Source organism: Miscanthus floridulus, chromosome 8 (assembly GCF_019320115.1).
Source record: "Miscanthus floridulus cultivar M001 chromosome 8, ASM1932011v1, whole genome shotgun sequence".
Taxonomy (NCBI): domain Eukaryota; kingdom Viridiplantae; phylum Streptophyta; class Magnoliopsida; order Poales; family Poaceae; genus Miscanthus; species Miscanthus floridulus.
In genome coordinates this window covers 95,642,680-95,670,379 of record NC_089587.1, presented here as the reverse complement: position 1 = coordinate 95,670,379, position 27,700 = coordinate 95,642,680, and the positions used below count along the sequence as shown (strand labels likewise).

Below are 27,700 nucleotides of genomic sequence, written 5' to 3'. Positions count from 1 at the left end.
AATAACAATATTATAATCAATTAAAACATATCCATTTTCAAAATTAAATTCTCCAGTTGGTTCGAATTTAATAATAAAAATAACAACTTTAAATATGCAGCGGAAAAATAATATCAATTTTGTGAATTTTACCCACAGGAAAATTCTCTTTTCTATTTTCTTTAAGCCATTTATCCATTTTCCAGGAAATAAACATTTACTGGAAAAAGAAAAAACAAAAAACTGATTCAATTCATCACTGTTCATTTGGCCCAACCGGGAATTCGGCCCGACCTGCCTCTCTTCCACGCGCGCTGCCCGCACCCAGGCCGCAACCTGGGCCTGGACTAGCAAAGCCGCGCGGCCGCGCGCACCCGCTTGGGCCGCGAAACGGCCCGATCGATCTCGGTCGTCCACGCGCGTCGCATGATCAAAACGCCGACCGCAGCGGCTCCCTTGAAAACCCTAGCATCATTCGTCTCTGCCCTTTCTCTCTCTTCGCCTCTCTCCTCAGCGCAGCGACAGCAGCAACCGAGCGAGTCGAGCGGGCGAAACGGCGACGAGAGCGAGCAGAGAGCCCCGGCGCCATTGTCGGCCCCCTCGTCGGCGTGCGCGCTCCCCAGCGGGTGAGCGCGCCGCCGTCGAGCGGCCTTGCCGCGATGCCTCTTTGGCCAGAGCTTGGCGAGCAGCGCCCCCGGTTCGGCGTTCTTTTCCCCGCGCGCCGACGAAGCAGTAGCGCTGCGCAGCGGCGAGGTAGGCCACCCCTTCCCCTTCTTCCCCTTCGGATTTGCTTCTATGTCAGTGCTCGGATTCAACCGATTTGGGATGGGGATCGAAGTTATGGTTAGGGTTTCCCTATTTATCTTCCCCGTGAAGTCTTTTACGGATTTAGGGTTCGGCTCTTACGTTCTTAAGGCCGAAACCCTCTTCTTTTTCTCCTTTCCTTAACCCAGTTAGGGTTAGGGTTCAACCGAACCCTCTGTTCTTGTTAGACCCGCACTGGATCTAACATTCTACTTCCTTTTCTAATCGGTTTACCCGTTCTAGATCTAAAAACCCTAGAAACCGATGGCTCTGATACCATTGTTAGTTCTATAGGATCACTAGGATCATAGATCTAGCCAGTAGAATGATTCTATATGGGATAAATGACGCAGTTCATCCTAATACATGTAGAACAAGAGAGACAGAGATGGAAGGGAGAAGGTGTTGAACCTGACACCGCAGAGGGGAGGGTTCAGAGGACGCCATCACGTTCGTTGGTGTAGTCTGCACATGGGCAGCGACGATCGGTGAAGAGGACGATGAAGACGTCGACGTCGATGGAGCGAGCGGCGCGCTGGTGGCTTCCCGTCACTGGCTGCGCCCCTCTCTGATCGGATTAGAGTTTAGGTGTCGGTGGGGAGCTCGGCTCAGGTCCCCTCTCTGATCGGATTAGAGTTTAGGTGTCGGTGGGGAGCTCGGCTCAGGTCAACCTCGTGATAAGAGCCGCCGACCCCACCTCTTTTTATAGCGTAGTGTGACAGGGGCCCTCCAGCCATGGTGGGCTGGACGCCCCCGATCAGGGCGCGAATCAAAGGTCCAACTGGACCGTTGGGTCCAGTTAGGATTAGAGATCAATCTAACACTGTAGGCCTCTCCCTTCATTATTCCTGCTGACCAAAGTTTCTTTTATCTTTATTTTTTCGTCTCTCCCTTGCATTTCCATATCGGTACTAATAGCTTCGTTCTCCAATGATTGATTGTACACACACATGATAGATGTTAATTAGGAAATGTTGTCGTAGACGATGATCATAGTACTTGCAGCACCCTCCCGACTGTGAATCATTAACGGATAATGATGGGTCGATCGAGCTGCCTGTCCATATGCATGCATGCATGGATCATGGATGGATAGCGGCACATGGCGAGGGCAAAGAATGCGAGGCATGATTGTCCGTCCTTGGGAGCCAGTAGAAGCAGCAGTTGGGTTGGGTTGGGCAGGTCTCGAGTGTCAAAAAACCCCCACCGCTGCCATACAAGCAAGTGCACTGTGTGTACGACCATACCAGCAGCAATGGCGTCTCCCGTGCAGTGTGTCAAGAACAGTGAACAGTCCAGCCGTGTTGTGGCATCATGGCATGTGGAGTACCATCCACGAGTCATAATGCCCTGGAATCTTTGCTACCATACCAACAGGGCCACTGCCATAACCACACTCGCTAACAATATTGCTTATTGCTTAACAGTGCTGGTTGCTGGTACAAGGTGACCCACGAGTAGGTAGCCATGCATTTGCATGCCAGTTGCCAGTGACACAACACCTGACGCATGCTCCGGCCAAATGCAAGTATCACCGGTTCAGCAAAAATGCCTAGTGACCGACGAATTGAAAGCTAGAATGTTAGAAGTTTAGAACTGCATTATGACCAAAAGTTTCAGCTCAAATGCAGTAAATTCAGAACCATGCCAGCGAGAGCCTGAGTTGTGGACGCAAGCCGAGGAGGCTGGAGAAATCCTCGGTTCTCCTGCACGCGCGTTGCCGCCTTTCTACTCGATCCATCTCCCATCTGAGCAGACATGTTAGATGCACTCAGCCTTTGTGAGCTGGAAATCAAGGACAGGGATTAAAAATAACCAGAGACACCAACAGTACCATTGCTTGGGGATGATGCTTTTAAGCTTTACTTTACGCAGATCTGAAGGCTTAATTTTCCAGCCGAGCGATCAGCGTCCTTTGTTTAGTGCCTAAGCAAGCAAAGGCTTTTTGTACAGTGCCAATTCTTGCACATCTTAAAGGAAAGAGTCATTTATCTCTCCTAAAAAGTAAAAAACCTGGGACAGAGAACAAAGATTTAATTTGTTCATTCAGATTAGTAACCTGAAACAAAATGTGCAGTACCATGTCGGTGTCATGCATATGCAGTATATGTTATTATTAATAATTGCGGTGATGTTTGCTGGTTTGCCTCGTTTTCATTTTGTTTTCCTGATATCTGGAACTGGTGTGCACTGATTTTTCTTTTATAGATAAATACTAAAAAACAATAGATTTCGGGATGTTTTTCTGATGGTCTGACAGACTGACATTGATGAGAATGTTTTGTTTTAACGACCAGGAAAGTGACACTGAACCATGAGGATCCATATATATCATATTATTGCGTCTGGAAATGTTTTAATTGAACGAGTAATAGTCCATGTTCCACGCCAGGAAGCTTCCTCCAACCCATGCCTATTCTTTGATAAAGATATCAAGCTTAATCTAAGATACAATCATCACATAGATTATTCACTAATGTCCAATGTGTTGTACCGGTAAGCAAGTTTTTAATGGAGAATGGATAACTTCCCACCTCTTTTTCCAAAAAAAAAAAAAATCCCACCTCTGGACAAATTAAACATGCGGATCAGGGCTTATTTGGCTGTACTCGTATCCACCTCAATTAACATGTATTGAGTGGATTGAGATGAAAATTAAACTAACTTACACCTCAATTGTCATGTATTGGGTAGATTAGGGTGGAAATTAAACTAACTTATACCCAATCCACCTCAACAAGTATGGGTTGAGGTGAATACGAGTGCACCCAACAAGCACTCAGTATATTTGTCATGAACCTATGACCAACTCATTTCAATTTCCTCGTCATCTCTAAGTGTGACCGCCTAGCTTGAGCCCAATTTCAGAGATAGCCCCAAGTTAGAATGAACCGAGTACCACAGGATTGAAAACAAATTGACACAGGAGTCTAGGCGTCAAGTTTGGAATCAACTTATGAGTCAAGGATCTTGGCCGTGAACTCCTGATGGATCACTCATGAGACACCATGAGGGGTTATATGGAAAAAGTTAGATGGACCCATGGAGAGTAACTTATTGTGGATTCACAACACATATCCATGCATAAATATTCAAGAATGAGACTATTGCATAAATTTAGGAGCTCTTAGAAAAAATTATTACATAAATTTGGGAGTACTAGTTAGGGCTCTCCTGGGTATGAATACTCTCCCAATCGCGAACCTACAGATGGTTCTCACGGTGTCTCGATGAGATGTCTCCACACCCAAGCAATGATCAAATATTGATTATACATTTCATTTCAAAAAAGAACATTATCCATTGGATTTGATTTTAATCCTTGATGCAAAATAACGTATAGGGAGGTTGGGGGTGGGGGGCAGGGGAAGGGGTGTGTGAAGCCTACCATAATGCACATCTGCACCAGTACAAGTTGGGGGCCTCGGCATCCTGGACCTGGCTATGGCTGGCGTGGAGCAGCAACCAGAGGCCATGGGTGGGAATGAAGCTTCCGATCGACGAGACAGACATCGTCCTCTTTACGGCAGCTACAAGGGTGAGTGTACGCGATGGAAGGAAAGCCTCGTTCTGGCTGTCTAGCTGGATCGATGGGCAGTCACCGGCGCTCCTCTTCCCACGCCTGTACCATCATAGTAGACGAAAGCACAGATCGGTACGTGAGGCAGTGCTGAAAGAGAAGTGGATTGAGGACATTGCACACGACCTGAACGCAGACATCTTGAGAGAACTCTTCCTACTGTCGCAGCTCATTCAATCGATGCAGCTTGATCTGACATCTGAGCAAGAGGACCAGATCAACTGGACGTTAGGAAGCTCGGGGACCTACTCTGCCCGATCGGCTTACGAAATTCAGTTCAGCGGACAAGTCATCTCCAATTTCCCGAGACTCATCTGGAAAGCTTGGGCCACACCACGCTGCAAATTCTTCATGTGGCTGCTCCTGCAAGATCGAGTGTGGACAGCAGCCAGGCTACAGTTAAGGGGATGGAAGAACAATTACTTCTGTGCGCTGTGTGAAAGGAACCTTGAGACCGCCACTCATCTTTTCATCGAATGCCCTTACGCAAGGAAAGTCTGGACTCTAGTCGTAGAGTGGAGCAATTGTGCAAACCTTGAGCCTACTGTTTGGACTGAGCACAGAGATATGGACTGGTTCATGGCAATGACGGCGGGAGGCACTAAGGAGGCACACTCTTTAGCCATACTAACTATTTGACATATTTGGAAGTAGAGAAACGCCAGAGTTTTCAACGAATCATCGAGTGGGGAACAATCTGTCTTCACTAGGATCAAGGACGAATGCTCTGACTGGGCTTCAGCGGGAAGGCAGGGGCTTAGTTTAGGATTGTTATAAGGCAAAGGTGCAAACCAACCAACCCATGTATTCTTGAAAACTACCAATCAGGACCACTGGATGCTGATCTAATGGATGGGATAAGAGATGAGATTTTTTTGCACTTAAGCCCCCACCCACCGACCTTTTTTATGCTTAAGCCCCCTCACCCTATTCATTGGATTAACATCTAGTGATCCTGATTAGTAGTTTCTAAATTTGCACAGGTTAGTTGGTTTGCACTTGATATGTTGCCTTGTTCTAAACAACATGAGTAATTAGCATAGGTTTTCTGGTAACCCACACGGCTGTCTGCTGTGTGGTTTAGCGCCTCTCGCGCATGTGCTTGCAACTCTAATTCTTGCTTATTCATATAATGCCGGAAATCCGGATCTTTCAAAAAAAAAATGCACATCTGCCAACCGTGGGTGAGAATTTAGCCATAGGTTATGTTTTAAAAGTTTTGTCATTAGTTCAATGATATAAGTTCTGTATTTACATTTTATATGCTTCCCATTTTTTGTCAAATTGTAATGAAGAATGTCTATGCACATGTTTGGTTGATATAATAAACTATGATATTTCGCTATTACTCAATAATATATAAAAGCATTATGATATATACCTTTTTTTAGATAAATTATGATACATACCTCGTGAATTATTGAGTTCACTTAGAATGATGTCGTTACACTAGACCATTTGCTTGGGGGGGGGGGGGGGGGGGGGGGGGGGGGGGGGGGGGGGGGGGAGGGGGAGAAGATGTGCCTGCATGTTGCCTGTGAATGGTTTCGATTTTGCCTAGTCAAGCAGTTGGAAGAGTAATTGCTTGCTTGAAGCTTGTTACCTGGAAAAAAAATAGAGCCCTGACCCCTGAGGCCTGGTCGGTTAACATAGTACTCGCTATGATGAAAGCTCAACGTGCAACACTCATGCGCTCAGTTTTGGTGGCTTGATGGAAGAAGCAACTGTCTAATTTAGTTTACTTACTCCATTCGTTCGAAATTATAAGCTGCTTTGACTTCTTTTTTGTACAACAAAAAAAAAAGTCAAAGCGACTTATAATTTGGAACGAGGGAGTAAGAAACACCTTGTAAATAGAGTACACGCGGTAGTTTTGTTCAGGTAAAAGAAAGGTCTAGGACGTGTTTACTTCATTTCCAGACAACTTTGCTCGGTACTATGAACGTTACTAGGCAATTGATTTTAGACGTTCCTGGCCGCTGATGAGACCAAACAAGCTTCCGGTGCTGTATCAAAGATCAAACACGGCCCCAGCGCATAAGATTTTACCACTCCAACTGGCTCAATTCAGAGTGTTGCGGTGTTGCCATTTGAGCGAAAAATAGAGACGTGAAACACGACCAGTGAGCTGATCTGGCAAGACAGGACCGCCGCCCGTCCGTTCAATGGTGAGGGACGGACACCACTGGCCAGCACATGACCGACAGACACTGTGGTCCTACCTGAACTTTCGTCGGGCCCCACGGTCGCTCCCTTGACCGCGATTGGCCGATGGCGCGTCCTATCTGCTACGGGTAGAAAGGCCCCGTACCCGCAGCAGAACGCCTCTCATTTTTTTCTTTTTTGGATTTTCAATCACCAAACCGCCGTCTCCGCCTCCCACCACAGCTCAGAGCCTCGGAGGCAGAGGAGGACCGCCACGCCATTACCAATTCCCCCCCTCCCCTCCTCTTCTCGCAGAGTGGCAGAGAGGAGAGGGAGAGACGAGCCGCAGAGGAGACGACAAGCTCGCCGTTCACTAGCCGGCCGCATTCCTCCCCCGTCTATCCCCGCGCGCGTCTCCCGCATTGGCCGCCTAGCTAGCTCCCACGAGCGCGCCTACCTCTCGCCGGCGCAGGTAATTAATGAATGCTGCTTCTTGGTTTCCTTCTCTGCTGATAAGCCTCGCGCAGTTGCTAGTAGTAGTGGTTGGTGAGCATTGAAAAGAAAAATCATGGTTTTGGCTGGTTTCATCTGGTGAGAAAATGGTAATTTTGTCCCGACGGGAAGTGGGCTTAGACGGTGTTTCACGCTATTTTATTATTTTGTGTTTTTTTAAACTTTATAAATTTCTGATACTATTTTTTTATCGGGCATGACCGTTTTACCCTGACTCCTTCTGGCTTATCCTCTTACTATGTTTCTCACGGTCACGGCAATTTCTCCTTTCTCTCCCGTTCTCTCTCCGTCTCGACCGAGCAAGAACAGCTCAGGGTGGCCGGCCGCCGCCGCCGCCAGTCCGCCACGATGAACCCGAGCTGGCTCGCGGGTCCACAACACTACGAAGATCCCACGCCTCGGAGGCGAAGGGAGCGCTCGAGCCGACGTCACCACGGCGGAAGCAGCCGCCGCCAGGGCTGGCGGGTGGACTGGACACCTCCGGCCGGCGGCCTCTGCCGTCACCCAGCCGAACGGGAGCTGGCGCACGGGGACGTGACGACATGACACCGCCGAATCGCTACGGGCGGCAGAGCAGGCGACGGCGGAGGAGACGGGAGAGAGGGGGCGGTCCACGGTTTACTTACTCGTCCATCACGTCGTCGCCTCCGCTCCCGCTCCCGTCCCCGCCGCCGCCTTCGCGGTCTTCTTTCTCCTCCTCGTCGTCAGCGTCGAAATCTGCCAAGCCCATCAGACAAGCACGCGATCAGTGACACCCATACATAGGCAGCACCGCGCGATGCGTACGCGCATCGCGAGACGATGACCCGAGTCGGCGGGCCGCGCATCGTCGAAAGCCTAGTAGTACCGTGGCGCCGGTCCTTGGCCTGCCGCGGCCCGCCGTCCCGCTCCTCCACTCCGTTCAGCATCAGCTTCGGCGATCGCCGGTCGCCGAAGCCGCAACCATCCACGTCGGCGCCAGGAGCTTCCTCGACTTGGGCGTCGGGGCCGGGCAAGGCAGACGATGGGAGCGGGCACTTCTGTGCGGGCATTCCGGCCGCTGGCTCGACTCGGCGTGCGGCGTTCCTGCCGGGAGGGAACGAGGAGGAGGAGGGAGGGGGGAGGGAAGGGAGGTCAGGTGGTGGGTGGAAGGAAGCGGTTCGAGCTGAGCTGATGGAGGCGGAGAGCGAGAGGAAAAGAAAGGCGACTGACGCGCGGCCTGTCGACGGCGGCCTGGCGCAGATGGGCGGTGGCGGCCGGCATCAGGCTCCCGCCCGAACACCTGTCGAGACGGAGAGATAACGGGAAAGAAAGGAGAAATTAACGTGACCCTGAGAAACAGAGAATAAGCAGCCTGTTCGGTTCGGTTGGCTGGTCCATAAGCATTGTTGGCTGATTTGTGTAAGAGGCTGAAAATTTATGATCGTTTACGACAGCTAAACAAACCGACAGAAAATGGAAGGTGACGGAATAAAACGGTCACGTGATAACAAGATAGGGTCCGAAATTTATAAAGTTAAAACAAACACGAAATAATAAAATAACGTATAATAAAATAACGTAACCACTCCCGTAATCCAAAATTCCCATTTTCTCTCATCTGGTCTTCCCCCCTCCTGCGGTCCGGCCTCCTCCCATGTGAGGCGCATAGATAAAACGATTAATTTTTTAGGAAGCGGCCAGAGGAGTGGCGGGGACCATGGTCCGTCGCGGCAGCACCGCAGGGCTCCAGCGCGGCCCGGGGGCGGGGGCGGCGGCGGCGACCCGATATAATGCTCTCGCGGAAATTAGCTAGCCGGCCGGCCCGGTGGTCAAAAAGTAGTGGTAATGCCGGTGCATGTGCTTGCGAGCAGGAAGGAGCCTATCGCGCAATTTGTCCTTGCTGTTGCGCGGCCCGTGTGGTCTCTCGCCGGATCGCCGTCCCACTCCCGTCCAGCGCCCGCTGGCACCCCGCCTTCGGCCGCGGGGGCACCTACCGCACGCGTCCCAAACTTGCCGTTTTCCCCCGGCCGCGGGGGAGCGTCGCTTTCGGGGCGGGCAATGCCATTGCTGCTTGGTCCCGGAGGAGGGGAGGGTTGCCGGTGAGACTGGTATAAACGAAAGGGGGAGGCTTTGACGACACTGCTCTTGGCTCGGGAAGGGTGCAGGGGGAGGAGAGGTGCGCCAGCCATGGAGGCCGCGGGCGAGGAGATGGCGGCGGAGGCCAAGGAGGAGAGGATAATGGTGTCCGTCCGCCTCAGGCCGCTCAACGGCAGGGAAGCTGGGGACAGCTCCGACTGGGAGTGCATCAGCCCCACCACCATCATGTTCCGCAGCACCGTCCCCGAGCGCGCCATGTTCCCCACCGCCTACACCTACGGTGAGTAGCAGCAGCAGAGCTCGGTTCTTTTTTTTTTTTTGTTGCAAAATTCAGGATACCTTAAGTTACCAGTTGCAGTGGTGTTCACTAAATTGTTGGTGTTTTTTTTTTAACAAAAAGGAGGAGGAGTTGGTGTTCTTTAGACATTTTACTGGCGGTTGTTTGCTCACATTGTGCTTGTTTCTTGTCCCCATCAGATAGGGTGTTTGGCCCCAGTTGCTCTACACGGCAAGTCTATGAGAAAGGAGCAAAAGAAGTTGCTCTTTCAGTTGTTAGTGGAATTAACTGTATGCACAAGAGAAACAGCTATGTTCTACCACTTCCATTTTCGGTGATGAACCGATGTGAGCTAACACATATTTTGGCATGCATTTCTTCTTCTTGGCAGCAAGCATATTTGCCTATGGGCAAACAAGCAGCGGAAAGACTTATACAATGACGGGAATAACGGAGTATAGTATGCTTGACATCTATGACTACATAGATAAGGTATCTTCATGTTTTTCACTTTATATTTTCTGGAACGCTATTGTGAATTTACTAGTGTTTCTTTGCATTTGAACCTCTTCTCCATGCTGCAGCATCCTGAAAGAGAGTTCATTTTGAAATTTTCGGCCATAGAGATATACAATGAAGCTGTGAGGGACCTTCTAAGCCATGATCCAACACCTCTTAGACTACTTGATGATCCAGAGGTACTCGATTCTTCTTTACTTGAACTCACCATAATTGTTCTAGTTTTTCATGCTCCTATTTACAATACTATTCATGCTGTTATGTCAAATAGAAAGGGACTACTGTAGAAAGACTCACTGAGGAAACTTTGACGGATTATGGTCATCTTAGGGATCTTCTTGTTGTATGTGAAGGTGCGGAACTGAACTTGCTGCAAACGAGAGGTGCCTGTGTTTTCCCCACATTATCTGATTCAATTGTTTTCGTGCTCCAGCTCAAAGGCAGATTGGAGAAACTGCTTTGAATGAAACAAGTTCCAGATCCCATCAAATACTCAGATTGGTTAGTGTCCCTTTAATACTGTATGCTCCACATTATTCTTTTAATAAAAGTTTTTTGATCTATCTGTTAATTTCAGACAATTGAAAGTTCTGCTAGGCAGTTTTTAGGAAGAGGAAACTCAAGCACCCTTGTCGCTTGTGTGGTATGAAAATATCATTCTACATTTATAATTCTTTCGTGTGGAAAGTTCTGTGCCTTATATTCTTCGTGTGGACAGAACTTTGTTGATCTAGCCGGAAGTGAGCGTGCATCACAGACAGCTTCGGCTGGTATGAGGCTAAAAGAAGGCAGCCATATTAACAGAAGTCTGCTTACACTGGGAAAGGTCGTCCGTCTACTCAGGTTTGTTTTGCTCACTCTTTTTAAAAAAAGAATTTCTGCTTTAGTTTTTTTTTTTTTGGCAGTTTGCATTTTGCATATATCCTTTCCACTTGCATTTTAGATAAAATGTTGCTTATCATTCGCAAAAAAAAAAGATAAAATGTTGCTTATTACTTGACCCTTTTCATTTGTCATGCTGCAGCAAAGGAAGAAATGGCCATATCCCTTACAGAGATTCAAAACTGACCCGTATATTACAGTCCTCTCTTGGTGGCAATGCTAGAACAGCCATTATCTGCACAATGAGCCCTGCTCACACTCATATGGAGCAATCCAGAAACACCCTTCTGTTTGCGACCTGTGCAAAGGAGGTTGTTACAAATGCACAGGTTAATGTAGTGATGTCTGACAAAGCACTTGTGAAGCATCTTCAGAGAGAACTTGCAAGATTAGAAAATGAACTGAAATTCCCTGGCTCAACTGTTTGCACTACTCACACTGAGGCTTTGAGAGAGAAGGATGCGCAGATTAAGAAGGTACATTCCCTCGTTTCTAAGATTCTGTAGTCCCCGGAACACTGTTTGTTGCGCCACCTGTCTTTATGCACTGTGCACTCGTCTATCCTTTTTCAGCTTGAAAAGCAGCTTAAGGAATTGATGGAGGAAAGGGATACAGTTCAGTCTCAACTTAACTGTTTGCTAAAAGGTGATGGTGATGACCATGGCAATGAGCACACTGCAAAGCGATGGGTATTTGTTCTCTTATACTTACTTCCCTTCAGAATCACTGTATTGCAACATCTAACAAATTGACCTACTCCTGATAGGATGAGCATAGTCGGTCATCAGAGTCCCTTGCACGAAATGTATTGGAAGAGGCGCTTTCAGTTGCAGATGCTTATGGGGTTGCTCCTCAAGATCAAGATTATGCATCGTTTAATGGATCATATGTCTACAGTAGCGATCATAATGACTCAGCATTCCTCGGTGAAACAAGGGAGCTTCCTCGGCAAACATGGGATCAAAAGGTGATTTCACCTTGGCACCCTCCCAGCAACCATGGCTCTGATGGCATAGAACCATACCATATTAAGGAATCACCTTCAAGAACTACCTCAGAAGTTTCTGAAGAGCACTGCAGGGAAGTCCAGTGCATAGAGATACATGAGCATGTAAGAAGCAGAAGCCACGAATTCAATCAATTACTCCCTGAAGACACCAAGAGCCAAACACCTGATGTAGAGGTGATCTCCAAAGATGCAGTCCCCCAACCTGATGAACAGCAAGGGCTCAAAAGCATAACGAAGAAAATAGAAGATCATGTCAGATCGTATTCCAGCAAAGATGAGCAACAAGCTGAAAATATAAGAAAGATAGAGGAAGATTCGGCCAAAATTTATCAATGTGAATCTGATAGAATTACAAAAAATGTTGTCGAACTATATACATGCGATGCTAACCATTCTTTTGACATTGGCAAAACCCCTCATGAATGTTTGAGCCTCAAGAGGTGCATAATGAGCTCTAAGGATCGTGCACTGGCTAGAAGTAAAAGCTGCAGGGCTACCTTCATGGTGATTCCCAATAGTTGGTTTGATGATTTTGAGAATACTAGCACGACACCACCTGATGAAATCTTTGGGTATGCTCCCAGAAGGCTTGATAAGGTCAGGAGAAGCCTGTATGACGACAATGGTGATTGCCAAAATGAGGACTTCAAAACCTCCCCGTTGATTCCTGAAAAAAATGATTACCAAAATGAGGACTGCTTACCTGACTGCTCCACGGTTTCCTGTGAAGTAGCATCTGATGAAGTTTTCAATGACATGAGCACCAGTGATGAAGTAGCTAAGGAAATGAGCACCAGCGATGAAGAACAAGAAACTCCTGTCAATGACATTAGTTATGTCACAGAGGTGAAAGAGAATACAGAAGATCACCATGAAGATCTACTTGAAGAGTTACATGCACAAATAATCATGGTAAGAGTGGATTCTTCATAGATTTTCCTTCCATTCATGATACCTCCAGGATCACTCACAGTTTTGGTTATAATGTACTAGAAACTAGGCATCAGCATCCTGCTGTTTACTCTGCTACGTTTCTTGCTATGCATGCCTACAATGGAAACATGAGAAATAGAATTGACTGACCAGCTCAAAGATTGTGATTTGTAGATTTTTTTTTTGGCTTAACATATTGATTGGTTCGTCTTACAAAGCTGATTTTTCATAACTTCATTTATTTAATTCAAGCAGCAGGCCGATAGAGATGAGAAGACATCCACAAAAACTGTCAGAGACGTTGGTGTAGATTCAGCACTGAGCCCCTTTGAATCTCCTCATCCGACAGTTGATTTTGAGAAAAAACAGCAACAAATTATCGAGTTGTGGCACGATTGCAACGTGTCCATCGTGCACAGAACTTACTTTTTCCTCCTCTTCAAGGGAGATCTAGCAGATAACATATACAGGGAAGTGGAGCACAGGAGACTGTCTTTCATTCAGAGTTCATTCGGTGCACAACCTGCAGCAGAAGGGGAACTTAATCCTACCATTGCATCAAGGTACATACTTTCTTGTATATTACAACTATCAAATCAACCCTTAGCTTTTTTGCATAGCATTTAAACCCTATAATATGTGGCGGATACTTGAACTTGTTCTATTGACAGCTTGAAGAATCTTCGCCGAGAAAGGGACATGCTCTACAAGCAGATGCTGAAGAAGCTCTCCAACGGAGAGAAAGAGAGCATTTACGGCAAATGGGGAATTGATCTGAGCACCAAACAGCGAAGGTTACAGCTCTCCCGTCTCATATGGACACAGACTGACATGGAGCATGTCAGGGAGAGCGCGTCTCTTGTCGCGAGGCTGATCGACCTTCTAGAGCCTGAGCAGGCCCTCAAGGAGATGTTTGGGATGAATTTCACACTAGTCCCACGAGCTGATCGGAGATCGTTCGGCCTGGTAGGATCTTACTCCATGAAGTAGTGTCATGACAGATGGGTACAGCGACAATGACATGACTTGACACATGGTGGTGGTAACATAGTGCAGGAGTTTGACTTGATTGGAGAGGAATTGCTCCCCATGGTTGATTGATTTCACTGATGTCCTCACCTGTTTTTATGTTTGTCCTTGTGTGCGCGTGCGTGTGGTAGATATTTTTTTCATGTGTAGTTTCACAGAGGTGGATAAAAAACATCACCTGTTCTGACTCTGTATTTATATTAGTGTTTGTAACAAGTTTGCTAATGTGGATATTGGGAAGGCTTCGCTTAATGCATCCCAGAATTATGAACACTGAACCGATTCTAATGACTCACTAAGGCCTTGTTTGGATGCGCATGTATTCATCTCAATCCACATGTGTTGAAGTGGAATTAAACTAAATTTCATTCCATTCCACTCCAACATATGTGGATTGAAGTGAATACACATGCATCCAAACGGGAAAAAAATCTGGGCGCAGCTTTGCTGCACCTATTGTGAGTCAGACCTGCAAACAAGCGGCTTGCTCATTCTTGAGATTGAACAAGCTTCCTGGTGTTTGATCTGGTCCTAGGTTCAGTTGGCGTTTATGAATTTTGTGGACGAACGGTGGTTTGTCCTCTTTCACCTTTTTCAGGAATTTAATGATCTCTTCGAATTCAGAATAAATTATTAAGCATCTCAATGGCACATCCCAGTTAAGAATTCGTTGTTCCATGATATCTGGACTTAGCAAAGGTGCGACCAGCATTTCATGCTGTGTTTTTTTAATCATTGGTGTGCGCACAGTATGATTTGAGAATTGTGACTTAGGAGTTAGGACAAGAGCCAGATAATGAGGCGTTGCTGCTTATGTTGATCTGGCAAAGCTGCTGGCCACAGGAACCGCTCACATACGAGCCGTGAAGTCATTAGTGCATCCTGTGTAACGACCCATAGAAACTTGTAGTTCTCTAGTGGCGGTGGTGGTGTTAGGGATGATAAAAGATCAGCTAGTACTGCAAGAATTTATGAAAAGAAGAGCCTCTGATCATTGATTACATTCTCAATCCAATGCTTCTGCAGGATGTGCCGTCACTCCGTCAGGCAATGCATCCATCAGGCAACGCTTACGCAGGTGAATGCGTTGGAGTTTATGATTTGAGTGTCTTAGCTCCAGTATAATCTACAGCATATATAGAGAGAATCGAATACATGAAAAGCAGACTTCATATCTACTTCCATCTGGTTATGGATTACAAAAGGCTGAGCGTGTAGTTTTTGGTCTACTTTTTTACAGTAGTGGTAGATCACAGCCATGTAGTCTTTAGGTTTATCTCCACTCAAAAGCACTCCTAGTTATATTGGAGTCCCATATTAAGTCTTGGAATTGTACCCCTATGGTGCTCCTGTAAAAATAAAAGTAAATTTTCTTCTCGACTAGATAATGTTCTAGTAAATTTCGAAGAATGTTTGGGCAAAGCCTCGGCTCATCAGGTGAAAAAATGATAACCCATCTAAATTATCAGATTTTACTTACAAATTACTTGCTCAAACACCCAAGCCATGCAAGCTATATAGGACAGGGTTGCACAGCCTGAAGGGACATATAAAGTGTTAGGGGGAAAAAAAGGTAGATACAGAAAAGACAAGATGCTGATGTATTATAGGATGTTTCCTGTAAATACGGCAAGAGTAGTTCTTTAATCGCCTATATTTTGTTTTTTTTTTCCTGTACGCGAGATCTCTTAGATGTTTTCAAAGGCGCATTATCACTTATGTTGTCGATATCCTGTGACTCTGAGTGAGAGGTAGCCTAGGAGTTGGGGTGGCTTTAGATTGGAAGCAAACAGATAAGAGCCACTTGTTTTGACCTAGTGCTCATCGTCAAAGTCCCGTGTTCTTGTTTTCATCCAATACCCTGAATTACAGGTTGAGATATCACTTATTAGTAATCAGTTATTGTACACTATATAATGACTTATGAACAAAGGAAGAAAATGTATACATATTTTTACCCTGGCTATCAATCTCCATATGTTGTATATCCTGTTTGAGTTGTGTTGGGGATTTGACTTCGCTAGAAAACTTTATCCGGAAACTTGGAACTGGAAAACTAACTTTCATACAAAGTTTGTTTGCAGGACTAATAGGCGAAGACTACACCTTGACTTCGTTGAGAAAAATGAAGCCCCGAAACTTTAGAGTTGAACAACTAACTTCTATACAAAAGTTTGTTTTCAGGACTTTAAAGCGAAGATGGAAAATCGACTTCACTCAGAACAAGCAAAAAGACTTTGGGCTTCACTTGAAACCCAACAATTTTGCCCAAGCGACGTGAAGAATGAAGACTTCGCTCAACATGCGAAGTCCAGAAGATTCACGATGAGAAACATTCAAGTTCGGGGTCGCGAAGACACCCCCGAAGAAAATAACTTTGAAGATCGATAAAAGGGCATGAAGAATGATCTCTCGAAGATGAAAAGACAACTTTACCCCTGTAGTTTAAAGGGGTTGTATTGATTAGAAAGAGGCGCAAATTGGTCATTTGTATACGATTTACGAAGACTAGGACCTCTATAAATACCCCTCTGACATGTACTGTATCAGGAGGAAAATGAATACAACTTTATGCTTGTGTTCAAACTTGTTGTTAGTGTGATTATTTCACCCAACAAGTTGAGACTGTGAAGAGGAACCCTTTAAAACAGTGAAGCAAATACGCACTGTCAACATTCTATATACTCAACACACAACAATTAAACTTATCAAAAGTCAGTACAGCAATTTCATATATGTATTAGTATGTGATAGAAACATACCTTTATCAGTCTTGATTGCTCCTCTCTATGCCTAGAACATATGATACATATTACAGTAAATATCCTGTTCATCTCTACGAAGCAATGATCAAAGTTGGCAAAGGAACAGAACTGGAGATGCATTATGTTCTGATTGAGAAAAATTAATCAATTACCTGAGGGTTTGAGCCATAAACTATTTACTCTAGAAAAATATAATTTTCTATGGTTTTATAATATCATTAAATATGTTAGTTCACATGTCATGTGGGGGCGCACATACTCCAGGCGCCGCAGGCCGCGAGACACGCGTCGGGCCGCGGAACGTGCGGCACGCACGGAGGACGGCAGCGACGACCAGGCCACCATCAGTGGCTAGGATCACCAGATAATTAGTTTCCTATTATTAGATAATTAGTTTCCTATTATTAGTCCCTTGTTTTAGGAGCAATTAGCTCTCATTCGGTTGGGCCAAGGCCTACATATTTCCTGTAACCGCACATTGTTAAGGTTAAGCAAGATTGTTACCTCTAAGCCTTCTATCTCTCTCATCTACAAACAAGCCTGCGGCGGAGGGGCAAACCTTGCCGGAGAAGACGGACCGGGGCTACGAACTCCGTAGCCAAGGGCCAGCTACCCTAGGGCAGGAGGTCCTTGACATCACAGGTTAGCCAATATAATTTCATATCATCTAAGTACTGTGAATTCAGTATCAATGATGTATTGAAAATCGATAAGGAAAGATACAGACACATTAAACTAAAACGTCTCAAGCCCTGTAAAACAGAAGAAAAATAAATTTTAAGTCAACAGTAATCTCTGTGTTTGGGTACTATGGGAATGGTTACTTATATACATTTCATAAAAAAAATGCTACCCAGTAAACTCCTGAATACAAAAGCAGAGAGTTAAATATAATGTAAAATTAAGAATTAGGGGAATGGCTAGCTGCAACTTAGGAGTAACATATGTTTGAGAACACAGTTTCCATTATATAATAATACAACCTTAGGAGCACACTTTATTCAATTTCATAATCTCATATCCTTAAGAGAGAACTAACAATTAATGTATTATTGCTCAAGGTTTGTATCCAGCAAGATGAAACTCAGATATACATTATTACAACTTCGTGACAACTAGGGTGTTTGTGTTAGTCGCTGAATTATTATTCTTGGTAGTAGCAGAATTCTTATTCTCATCGAGAGAGGATGACACTAGGAGTTGGGACAATTTTCTGGTTTATTTCTCACACAAATGCCACACCAACCTGAGGGGTTGGGGATACATATTTATAGGCTGCTAGCCAGCCAAGCATATGACAAGATGCTAGTCTAAGATGCTGTCCTAGATGCTAGTCTTAGATGCTATCCTAGATGCTAGTCCTAGATGCTAAGATGTTGTCCTCCAGTCAAGGATGTTGTCCTTGATGGGCAGCAATACCACCATGCTGCTGCTATCCCACAAAGACCTACACAGAGACTTATCCATCATTCTTCCCCTAAGTCTTGTGCATCGTCTTGTGGGAAAGTTGAACCATTCCGATCCTGGAGCAGAGCTCAAGGAACTTGATCCTCCCAAGAGGCTTGGTAAGCAGGTCCGCAAGCTGGTCCTTGGTGTTGATGTAGCTTGCCTTGATGCTCCTTTCCTCCAAACAGCCTCGGATGAAGTGGTACCTCATCCGGATGTGCTTACTCCGTTCATGGAAAATGGGGTTCTTTGCTAGGGCCAGAGCGGACTTGCTGTCCATCTTGAGCTCCACCGCTCTAGTGTCTCTGCCGAGGAGATCACCAAGCAGTCGAGCGAGCCAGAGCGCCTGAGTCGAAGCGGTGGAGGCCGCTATGTACTCGGCCTCACAGCTCGACAGGGCCACCACCTGCTGCTTGACCGACTGCCAGCTAACGAGGCACTTGCCGAGGAGGAAGAGGATCCCGCTCGTGCTCTTGCTGATGTCGATGTCGTCGGCGTGGTCGCTGTCGCTGTACCCGACGAAGTGTGCCGCCCCAGGGCACCTAGGGTAGTAGAGGCCGTGGTCGAGAGTCCCCGCAACATAGCGGATGATCCTCTTCATAGCCTGCTGGTGCTCCGTCATCGGTCGCTGCAAGAACCGACTAACGTAGCCGACGGAGAATGCCAAGTCCGACCGTATGTGGGCGAGGTAGCGAAGGCTCCCCACAAGAAGCCGGTACTGCGTAGCGTCCACCTCCTCCGTCGTGCTGTCGCGGTTCAGCTTCAGCCTCTCCTCCATCGGAGTGAGAGCTGGGTTGCAGTCAGTGAGCCCAACTAGCTCAACGACGCGCTTGGCGTAGACGGTCTGTCGAAGCGTGATCCCGGAGTCATCCTGGTGCACCTCGATTCCCAGGTAGAAGGATAGAGGCCCCAGGTCACTCATCTGGAAGGTGGCCTTCATCTCTTCCTTGAATGCCGCCGCCTCCGCATCCTTGATGCCGGTGATCACAGTCGTCGACGTAGACACCCACCAGCAGAGCATTTCCTCCACTGCCCCGTCGGTAGATGGCCGCCTCGTGCGGGCTTTGCTCGAAGCCCATCCCCTTTAGCGTGGAATCCAACTTGGCATTCCACGCCCTCGGTGCCTGCCGCAAGCAATAGAGGGCCTTGCGCAGGCGGAGCACCTTGCCCTCCTTGCCGGGGATCACAAATCCCGACGGCTGGTGCACATAGACCTCCTCCTTCAAGTCGACGTTAAGGAACACCGACTTGACGTTCATGTGATGAACACGCCAGCCCTCCTGGGCAGCTAGCGCAAGGAGTCGCACGGACTCCATCCGTGCCACGGGAGCAAAGGCGTCGTCGAAGTCGACCCCCTCCTGCTGCACGAAACCTCGTGCCACCAAGCGAGCCTTGTGCTTGACGATGACGCCGGCTTCATCCCTCTTCAGCTTGTACACCCACTTAAGGGTGATCGCGCGGTGACCACGAGGAAGGTCAGCAAGCTCCCAGGTGCGGTTCTTCTCAACCGCATCCATCTCCAATTGCATCGCGGCGCGCCATGCCGCGTGTCTCTCGGCCTCTGCAAACGACCGAGGCTCGTCGTCGTCACACGCAAGGTGCAACTGCGCCTCCAGGTCGTGAGGCACCAGTCCTGGCACAGGCTGGTCGCCGAGAAGGTTCTCCATCGTACGGTACTGCAACGGCTCGTCGTCGTGGTACGTGTCAATGTGCTCCTCGTCGTGAGAGAGCGGAGTAGCGAGCTCAACCGGGTTATGCTCGACACGAGCTGGTGTTGGAGTAGACGTGCCCGGAGAGGTGCCTGTCGGTGCTGGAGTGTGTGGCGGTGCCGGCTGTGGTGGAGCTGGCGAAGAACTCATCGCAGCCGAGGTCCTAGCTGGAGAGCATGGTGCTGTCGGAGTAGCAGGCGCCGGGGTCGGTGGAGGCTCGGGGACTGGGGTAGACACGCTCGTCGAAGAAGAGATGCCTACTCCCCCAGCTCCCTCAAAGTGGACGTACTCGACAGTGAAGTCGTCATACGTCGGAGCCGAGCCGTCGTCCACCGCCTTGTCCCACGCCCATCCTCACCCTTCGTCAAACACAATGTCGCGCGCCATGCGCACACGCTGTGTCTTCGGGTCGAGGATGCGGTAGGCCTTCGAGCCCTCCGCGTAGCCGATGAACACTCCAAAAGTGTTCCTGTCGTCGAGCTTGCTGATGTGGCCAAGCTCCTTAGCGAACGCGAGGCAGCCGAAGACCCGCAAATGGGAGACCGCCGGCTTGCGCCCATGCCAAGCCTTGTACGGCGTCCTGCCGTCAAGCGCCTTGGTAGACGAGTGGTTGAGGATGTAGACAGCCGACACCACCGCCTCTCCCTAGAAGACAGCCAGCATCCCCCTCTGCTTGAGAAGGGCCCGAGCCATCCCCACAACCGTCTGGTTGCGCCGCTCGACGACGCCATTCTGCTGTGGGCTGTACGGCGCGGAGTAGTGGCGCTGAATGCCCTCATCAGCGCAGTACGACGCGAATTCAGCCGCCGTGAATTCGCTGCCGTTGTCGGTGCGCAGCACGCGCAGCTTGCGGCCGCACTCCGCCTCCGCAGCAGCCTGCGAGCGCCTGATGGCGTCCGCAGCCTCTCCCTTGCTGCCGAGGACCATCACCCACATGTAGCGGGAGAGGTCGTCGACGAGCAGCAGGAAGTAGCGTCGTCCTCCCGGTGTGGCCGGTGTCACCGGGCCACACAAGTCCCCGTGCACAAGCTCGAGCCTCTCCTTGGCTTGAAAGTTCGCCCGCTGGGGAAAGGGGAGTCGCCTCTGCTTCGTCAACACGCAGACGTCGTAGAGCTGCTCCATATAGTCGAGGCACGGCAGGCCTCGCACCATCTCCGTGGCACTGAGCCGCTTCAGGGCCTCGAAGTGAAGGTACCCAAAGCGCTCGTGCCACTGCCACGCCTCGTCATCCCGACGAGCAGCGAGACAGAGGGGTTGTGCCACCTGCACGTTAAGGACGTAGAGTCGATTTGCACTTCTGGATACCTTGGCGAGAAGGCGGCGACGGCGATCCCAAATCCTCATGACTCCATCCTCAACCACCACGCGCGAACCGTTCTCATCCAGCTGTCCCAAGCTGATGATGGGAATTCCTCAACGCGGGGATGTAGTAGACTCCGGTGAGCAGCCTGTGCTCACCAGACACGGCGGTGAAGATGACAGAGCCGACGCCCTTGATCTCCACGCTGGAGGCATCCCCAAACTTGACGGAGCCTCGGACGCTAGAGTCAAGCTCGGTGAAGAACTCCCGTCGACCGGTCATGTGATGGGTGGCGCCGGTGTCGAGGCACCACCCGTCAGTCTTGTCGTTGCCGAAGCCGTCGCCGAGGAGGGCGTGTGCTTTTGGCTCGTCAAGGTGGAGGAGAGCCACTACGGCCGGTGTCGCTGGAGGTAGCTCGATGCTTGCATGTGCCATGAACAGAGCCGACTCCTCCTCCTCCGCCTGTGCGACGTGGGCCTGGCCGCGCCGTGGCTGTCGACAGTCCTTGGCCCAATGGCCAAGCTGGCCGTAGTTGCGGCAGGTGTCGTCTCGTGCCGGCTTGTGCTTGCCGGCGGCGCTGCCCTGGACGCCTCCGCGGGCATCACCCTCGACACGTCCTCGCTCCCCGGCCTGAGCGTCTCTGTACGCCTTGCGCGGCTTGCCACGCTTGCGGCCGCCTGTCGCGGAAGAAGGCTCCCCCTTCTTCTGGTCACCTTGGCAGGCAGCCCACTGCTCCCGACTGAGGAGCTTTCCGCCAGTGGTGATGGGCCCCGAGAGAGACTGTGGCTCATCGCTGTCGACAACCTTGAGGCGACCTATCGCCTCCTCGATCGACATCGTGAAGAGATCCAACAGGGACTCGATCGAGCGAGCCATCTGCTTGTACTTCTCAGGGACGTAGCAGAAGAGCTTTTCGACAGCTCTCTCCTCGCCGTAGGTGTCATCGCTGAACTGCACCATCTTCTGCAACAGAGTGTTGAGACGGAGAGCAAAGTCATCAACGTCCTCACCTAGCTTGAAGGCTAGGTTCTCCCACTCCTTGCGAAGTGCCTGCAGTGTGGACTTGCGTACGCGGTCGCTGCCGATGCGTGCCGCAGCGATGGCGTCCCAAGCCTCCTTGGCAGTCCGCTTGTTGGTAAGCGAGAGCTGCATCTCGGACTGGACTGCAGCGATGAGGGCATCCAGCGCCCGTCGATCCTGGTCGTAGTCGACATCGCCGTACCGGACTGTCTCCCACATGTGCCGCACCTGGAGCTTTACCCTCATCACCGCAGCCCACTCGACGTAGTTGGTCTTAGTGAGGGTAGGCCACCTACCGCCGGGGCCGACGTCCGTGACAACAGCCTAGAGCCCGTGGTAACCACGGTACCGATCCAGGGAGAGAGAGCCATGCTGCCTGTGAAGGCCACGCTCTCCATCGACCCGTCCGCCACCGTTGCTGTGCGCGCCTCCTCCTGGAGCGCCACCGCCATGCGCGCCTCCTCCAGGAGCGCCGCCGGCGCGTCCGCGCCTGTCTGGGCTGCCGCCACGCTCGTGGGCGTGCGCGGCTGCCCACTGCGCCGCCCGCGCTCGCGCTGTGTCCCTCCCTAGCAGCTCGAGGTCCGCGTCGGCGCTGTCATCAGCAGAAACGGAGCTGCTGATGCTGCCGTGTAGAGCCTCGACCTCTGCTGCCGCCGCTGCTTCCGCCTCCACTCTGGCTGCTGCCAGCCTCAATGCCCTTGCCGCCGCCGCAGCGGTCTCTGCCGCCGCTCGCTCGCGTTCCTCTGCCGCGGCAAGTTCGGCCTCCTGCCGACGCCGCTGCTCGAGGCGACCGAGCGCTGAGACTGCCCTGCGGACATGACACGCTACCGGGGGGCTGCTGCGTGGGGAGAGGGCTGCTTCAGACGAGCTGCTGCTCATCTGCGCAGAGGGAGAGGAGTGAGCAGGAGCGGCCGGAGCTGCTGCTGCTCCCAGCTGGGGCTGTTGCGCGGCTGGAAAAGGAGATGAGCAGGAGATGCTCATGCTACAGGATAGTACGTCTCTGATACCAGTTGTTAGTCGCTGAATTCTTACTCTTGGTAGTAGCAGAATTCTTACTCTCATCAAGAAAGGATGACACTAGGAGTTGGGGCAATTTTCTGATTTATTTCTCACATAAATGCTATACCAACCTGAGGGGTTGAGGACACATATTTATAGGCTACTAGCCAGCCAAGCATATGCCAAGATGCTAGTCTAAGATGCTGTCCTAGATGCTGTCCTAGATCCTAGATGCTGTCCTAGATGCTAGTCGATGCTAAGATGTTGTCCTCCTGTCAAGGATGCTGTCCTTGATGGGCAGCAATACCACCATGCTGCTGCAGCCCCACAAAGACCTACACAGAGACTTATCCATCAGTTTGAGTACTCCAATTACTTATAAGCTGCTATGAGTAGGCAATAATATAGCTATATCTGCAAGAGTTCTTTTCTTAAGATATAATTCAGCAGGTATTACAAAGATGCAGTATTTAGATCAACAGAGACAATGCATGGTTGATACCAAATTGCAAACAGGTTACAATGATCATCATGCTGCTTTGTTATGGATAAATAGTTTCTCAATGAGATATATCTGCTAGTACCAACAGAAAAAAATGATTTGTCTACATCATTAGCACATAAATAAAGTGTTCTAGCAAAAGCATGTTAATATCACATCACAATGCATAGCTGGTATGAATAGGCAAGAATCAAGATTGAGAAACATCTAAGACTTCTCTTCATCTTCAGCACAGATTTTTTCCCCCTTTAGATAATATAGTTATATTAATTCTTCCTCTCCTGTATAGTGTTATACAACTAGGGTGATAGCATGTACTTGCATGTACAGCAAAGCACTGAAGAGTCCTCTGTATAACTTTTGTAGATGAGTAGGCAATGAAATAGTCTAGCCTTGACATTTGGATAGTTAGTACAAACTGAAAACCTGAATCATCGTAGGCCTGAGTGAGAAATTTTGAGTAGAGGTAGAGTACAGACTATAACAGGTGCAATGTATACCAGCATTGACATTCTGAAAAGGAAGAACCCTTAAACTTGTTCAAAAATAAAATATAGACAGTTTTGAATTACTTGCATGTATGTATGGTTCCACTAAATGTCAGCCACTACTTGCAAACTTCACCTGTGAGAATGGTGAAGCTGTTCCAGTGACACTTCTCAGAATATTACTCCAGAGTAGACATATATGGCTTCTTGACTACCAGTAGCCTCGGCAAGAGCATGAACCTTGACTAAAATGATGAAAGCGAGCTGGATCTCTGATAATTATTTCCCTGTTTTCACTTTCAGATAGCAACTTCAGCGTCTCATGGCTTTCCCAGGACATCTTCTGGTTCTTCATAACTCTTACAGGAGCGGTGTTTGGCAAAGTAGACAACCCAAGAGCCACTGCTAACAACTCACCATGTTTGCTGATTGAGTTCTCACTGACCTTTCTGCTTTGGGATCCTAACTCCCAAACATTCATGCTGCCTCGTTCAGTCTTCTGTTTCACCCTGACCAACAACTCTTCCAATCTTGTGAAAGTTGAATCTTTCTGTGAGCAAGAGTTATCTCCATCGACAAAATGATGGCAGGATCCTCCAAATTCTTCCCAACTAATCCCAGACTCCTTAGTCATTCCTCGCTCTCTCATCTGGCCTCTTGTCCTCATAGCAAGTGAGATTTTCCCAGCATCCATGTACAAGTTGTACAGCATGACATAGGAACTAGCAGCAAAAGGCTCAAGCATCATTAGCTTTTCTCCTATTTTTATACCTCTATCTTTGTCCCCATGGATTCTGCAGGCACGCAATAGTGTATGCCAAAGTACCGCATCATTTTCTAATCCAGAACTATTTATAAAATCTTCAGCATCAGCCACCTTCCCAACATGGCCTAGGAGGTCAACCATGCAACCTATATACTTCACATCCGGGACAAAGCTGTAATCTGACACCATGCTCTCATAATGCCTGCATTACAATAGAAAAAAACATGTGATCAGTTATAAACAATGTTCAGAAGTGGGAAATAAGTAAAAAAGGAAATGGAAGATGCATCCATTTTGCTGTGTAGTTGTATAGTAAATTCTGCAATTAGGACTACATGCCAAGTAGTAGACATCTAAAATTCTTCAAGGCTACAGTATGATTAGCAGCATTGTCTGCTAAGTGGCGACAAGCAACAGAAAAAGGTATGTCAACTTAAACCCCCCACCTTTTACATCCGGGCTTGGGACCGGCACTGGTGGTGTCACTTCAAGTTTGACAATCCTACAAGTTTTTGCAACTGGTAATCTAAATGCATGCCTAGATGCTACCTTACGGATGACCCTCAGGTTTCTCTTTGGGTTATGCATATCAGCTAATGCAGCATGCCATTTTTTTAGTGCAGGAGAAGAATTCATGGTGTAAAATATGGAACGATGGCAGTTTATTTTTAGGAAGATTTCGTTCCATCATCTACTGTTGGCATTACTAATTTTCTATAAACAATTCAAAAAGTCTCATCTCCACCTTGTTCTTGCATTTAATTTTTGTGTAGGACGATGACTATGTAAATCCCTTGTAAATTACCACAAGTATGTTACAGGTAGGCAGGAGGAAGGCAACTACTTATCTAAGAAAACAAAGAAACAGGTGATATGTTACTCTTGAAGAAAACAAAAATGCATACCTGAAACCTTCATCTATCAGTCCCTGATGGCTGCAAGCAACGAGAACAGCAAGAAATGCAAACTCATTTATCATGACACTACAATCCCTCATTTTCTTAAATAGCAGTAGAGCCTCTCTTTCATGTCCATGCACTGCATAGCTCAAGACCATTTGAGACCACGAGAAAGTATCCAGGGATGGTATTCGCTCAAATGTCTTCTTTGCAGCCTTAAGATCACCTGTACACCTATACATCTCGATCTGTGAATTGCCGCAAAGAGTAAACTGATCGAATCCAGATTTGACTGCATAACAGTGTATTTGTTCACATGCTATTGGCATACTCAGATCAGCACAGGCATTCATCACACTTGACATGGTGAATTGGTCAGGCTCCACACCTGTATAACGAAGCTCTCTGAATAAGTTTAGTGCCTTATCAGAATGTTCATTGTGCACAAATGCTGTAATCATAGAAGTCCATGTAAGAATGTTTTGCTTGGGAGTCCTATGGAAGCATCTCAGACTATCATCAACTAGACGTACTTTTGAATACAAATTAATCAGTGCATTTCCAATGAACTCATCATCTTCGAACCCAAAGAGTATAACATGGGCATGTATCTGCCTCCAACATCGTACCGCATTGGTCAAATTGCACACTTCAAGCATGCTCTTGAATGTAAATTTGGACGGTCTAATCCTCCTCCGCAACATGTTTGAATAAATCCTGACTGCTTCCATTCTAATCTCAGGACAGGGATCGTTACCTAACCGAGCAAACCCTGCTATCATGGTATTGTAAATTACCACATTCTGGCTTGGAATGCTACCAAACACCTTGATGGCCTCCTCCAATCCACCGTTCTTAGCATACATGTCCACCATGGTGCTCCCAACAAACACATCCAAGTCCAAACCAACCTTAATCACACAACCGTGAAGCATCCTCCGTACATCCTCTGAATCCTCGAGCTCAGAACAAGCCTTCAGGATCCCACCCAGGGCAAAAGCATCGAGCTTCACCCCTGACCGGTGCATCCAGACAAGCACATTCACCGCGACCTCTGGCCATCCCATCCGCACATACGCGGACAAGAGCAGGTTCCACGAAACCTCATCCCGCTCCTCGGCTCGATCAAACGCCAGCCTCACCTCGTCAATCATCCCGCACTTGGCGTACATGTCAATCACCGAGTTGGCCACGAACGCGGTCCGCGCGAGCCCGCTGACCACAGCCAGCCCGTGCGCGGCGCGTCCGCTCCTCCAGTCCCCGGCGCCACCGCACGCGGCCAGCACCGCGGCGTAGGTGAACCTATCCACGGCGACGGCGCCATCCCGCCGCGCGTCCCGGAACGCGCCGAGCGCCAAGCGCGCGGAGCCCTGGGTGGAGTACCCGGCGATGAGCGTGTTCCAGGTGACGACGTCCCGGCGCGGCATCCCGTCGAACAGGAGTCGGGCGCTCCGCGTGTCGGCGCAGCGGACGTAGGCGGCCAGCAGGTTGTTGCTCAGGAACAGGCCCGGCCGGTACCCCGCGCGGATCATGTGGGAGTGGGTGAGCCTGGCCAGCGGCAGCGACCGGCCCCGCGACGCGCGCCGGAGGAGGCCCGCGTAAAGCGACGGCTCCAGGGACGGGAGGCGGTGGCCGGCGCCGCGCGGTGGAGCTTGAGGAGGTCGCGGCCCAGTCGAAAGCCGAGTTTGGTTTGGGTGTGCGGGCTGGGTTGGGATTGGGAGACGATGGTCCGGCTCCGGCGACCTCTGTCTCTGTGGGAGCATGGAGCGCGGCGCTGTGCCGCTGTGGGAGCATGGCGGCCGCGCTCACGCAAGAGACAGACGGGTTCTAGAGGGTTTAAAGCATTAATGACTTTCACGAGGAACTGTGGAAGTGGGCTGCAGTGGGCAAGGCTGGTGGATGGATAATTGGGCCTCTAGTTACGTGGGCTTTGGCCTGGCCCACCGTGACGGGGCCTCCTGCTGCATGAGCGCTAAACCGGAGAATGTGTTAGCTGGCGGGTGGGGTCCTGGAATAAATGAAAACCTTTTTCAAGCAACCTCAAGAGACTCTTTAATTGGGCCTCTAGTTACGTGGGC

At 48.9% G+C, this 27,700-nt stretch overlaps 2 protein-coding genes across 4 annotated transcripts; one reads left to right on the top strand and one right to left on the bottom strand.

Annotated features, from left to right (window-relative positions):
• The first annotated feature begins 8,157 nt into the window (after positions 1-8,157).
• On the top strand, positions 8,158-14,006 carry LOC136477028 (kinesin-like protein KIN-7H). Its single transcript, XM_066475036.1, has 13 exons — positions 8,158-9,359; positions 9,557-9,646; positions 9,748-9,848; positions 9,941-10,054; positions 10,147-10,228; positions 10,309-10,376; positions 10,453-10,518; positions 10,594-10,718; positions 10,900-11,233; positions 11,330-11,446; positions 11,524-12,678; positions 12,952-13,262; positions 13,371-14,006. The coding sequence occupies exons 1-13, from the start codon at positions 9,170-9,172 to the stop codon at positions 13,687-13,689; spliced, it is 3,072 nt and encodes a 1,023-aa protein (XP_066331133.1). The 5' UTR covers positions 8,158-9,169; the 3' UTR covers positions 13,690-14,006.
• Positions 14,007-23,029: 9,023 nt separating this feature from the next.
• LOC136472997 (pentatricopeptide repeat-containing protein At3g13880-like) lies at positions 23,030-27,419 on the bottom strand. Of its 3 annotated transcripts, none has more exons than XR_010762458.1 (3): positions 25,629-27,419; positions 24,094-24,925; positions 23,030-23,302 (listed from the first exon to the last, which is right to left on the bottom strand). XR_010762458.1 is itself a non-coding variant. In XM_066470699.1 (2 exons), exons 1-2 carry the CDS (start codon positions 27,383-27,385, stop codon positions 24,169-24,171), a joined length of 2,514 nt encoding a protein of 837 aa, XP_066326796.1. In that variant the 5' UTR covers positions 27,386-27,419; the 3' UTR covers positions 23,912-24,168. The 3 variants fall into 3 exon arrangements, 1 of the variants encoding a protein (XP_066326796.1); XR_010762459.1 differs by lacking the exon at positions 23,030-23,302 and adding an exon at positions 23,966-23,982; XM_066470699.1 differs by lacking the exon at positions 23,030-23,302 and having other exon boundaries at positions 23,912-24,925.
• Positions 27,420-27,700: the final 281 nt, after the last annotated feature.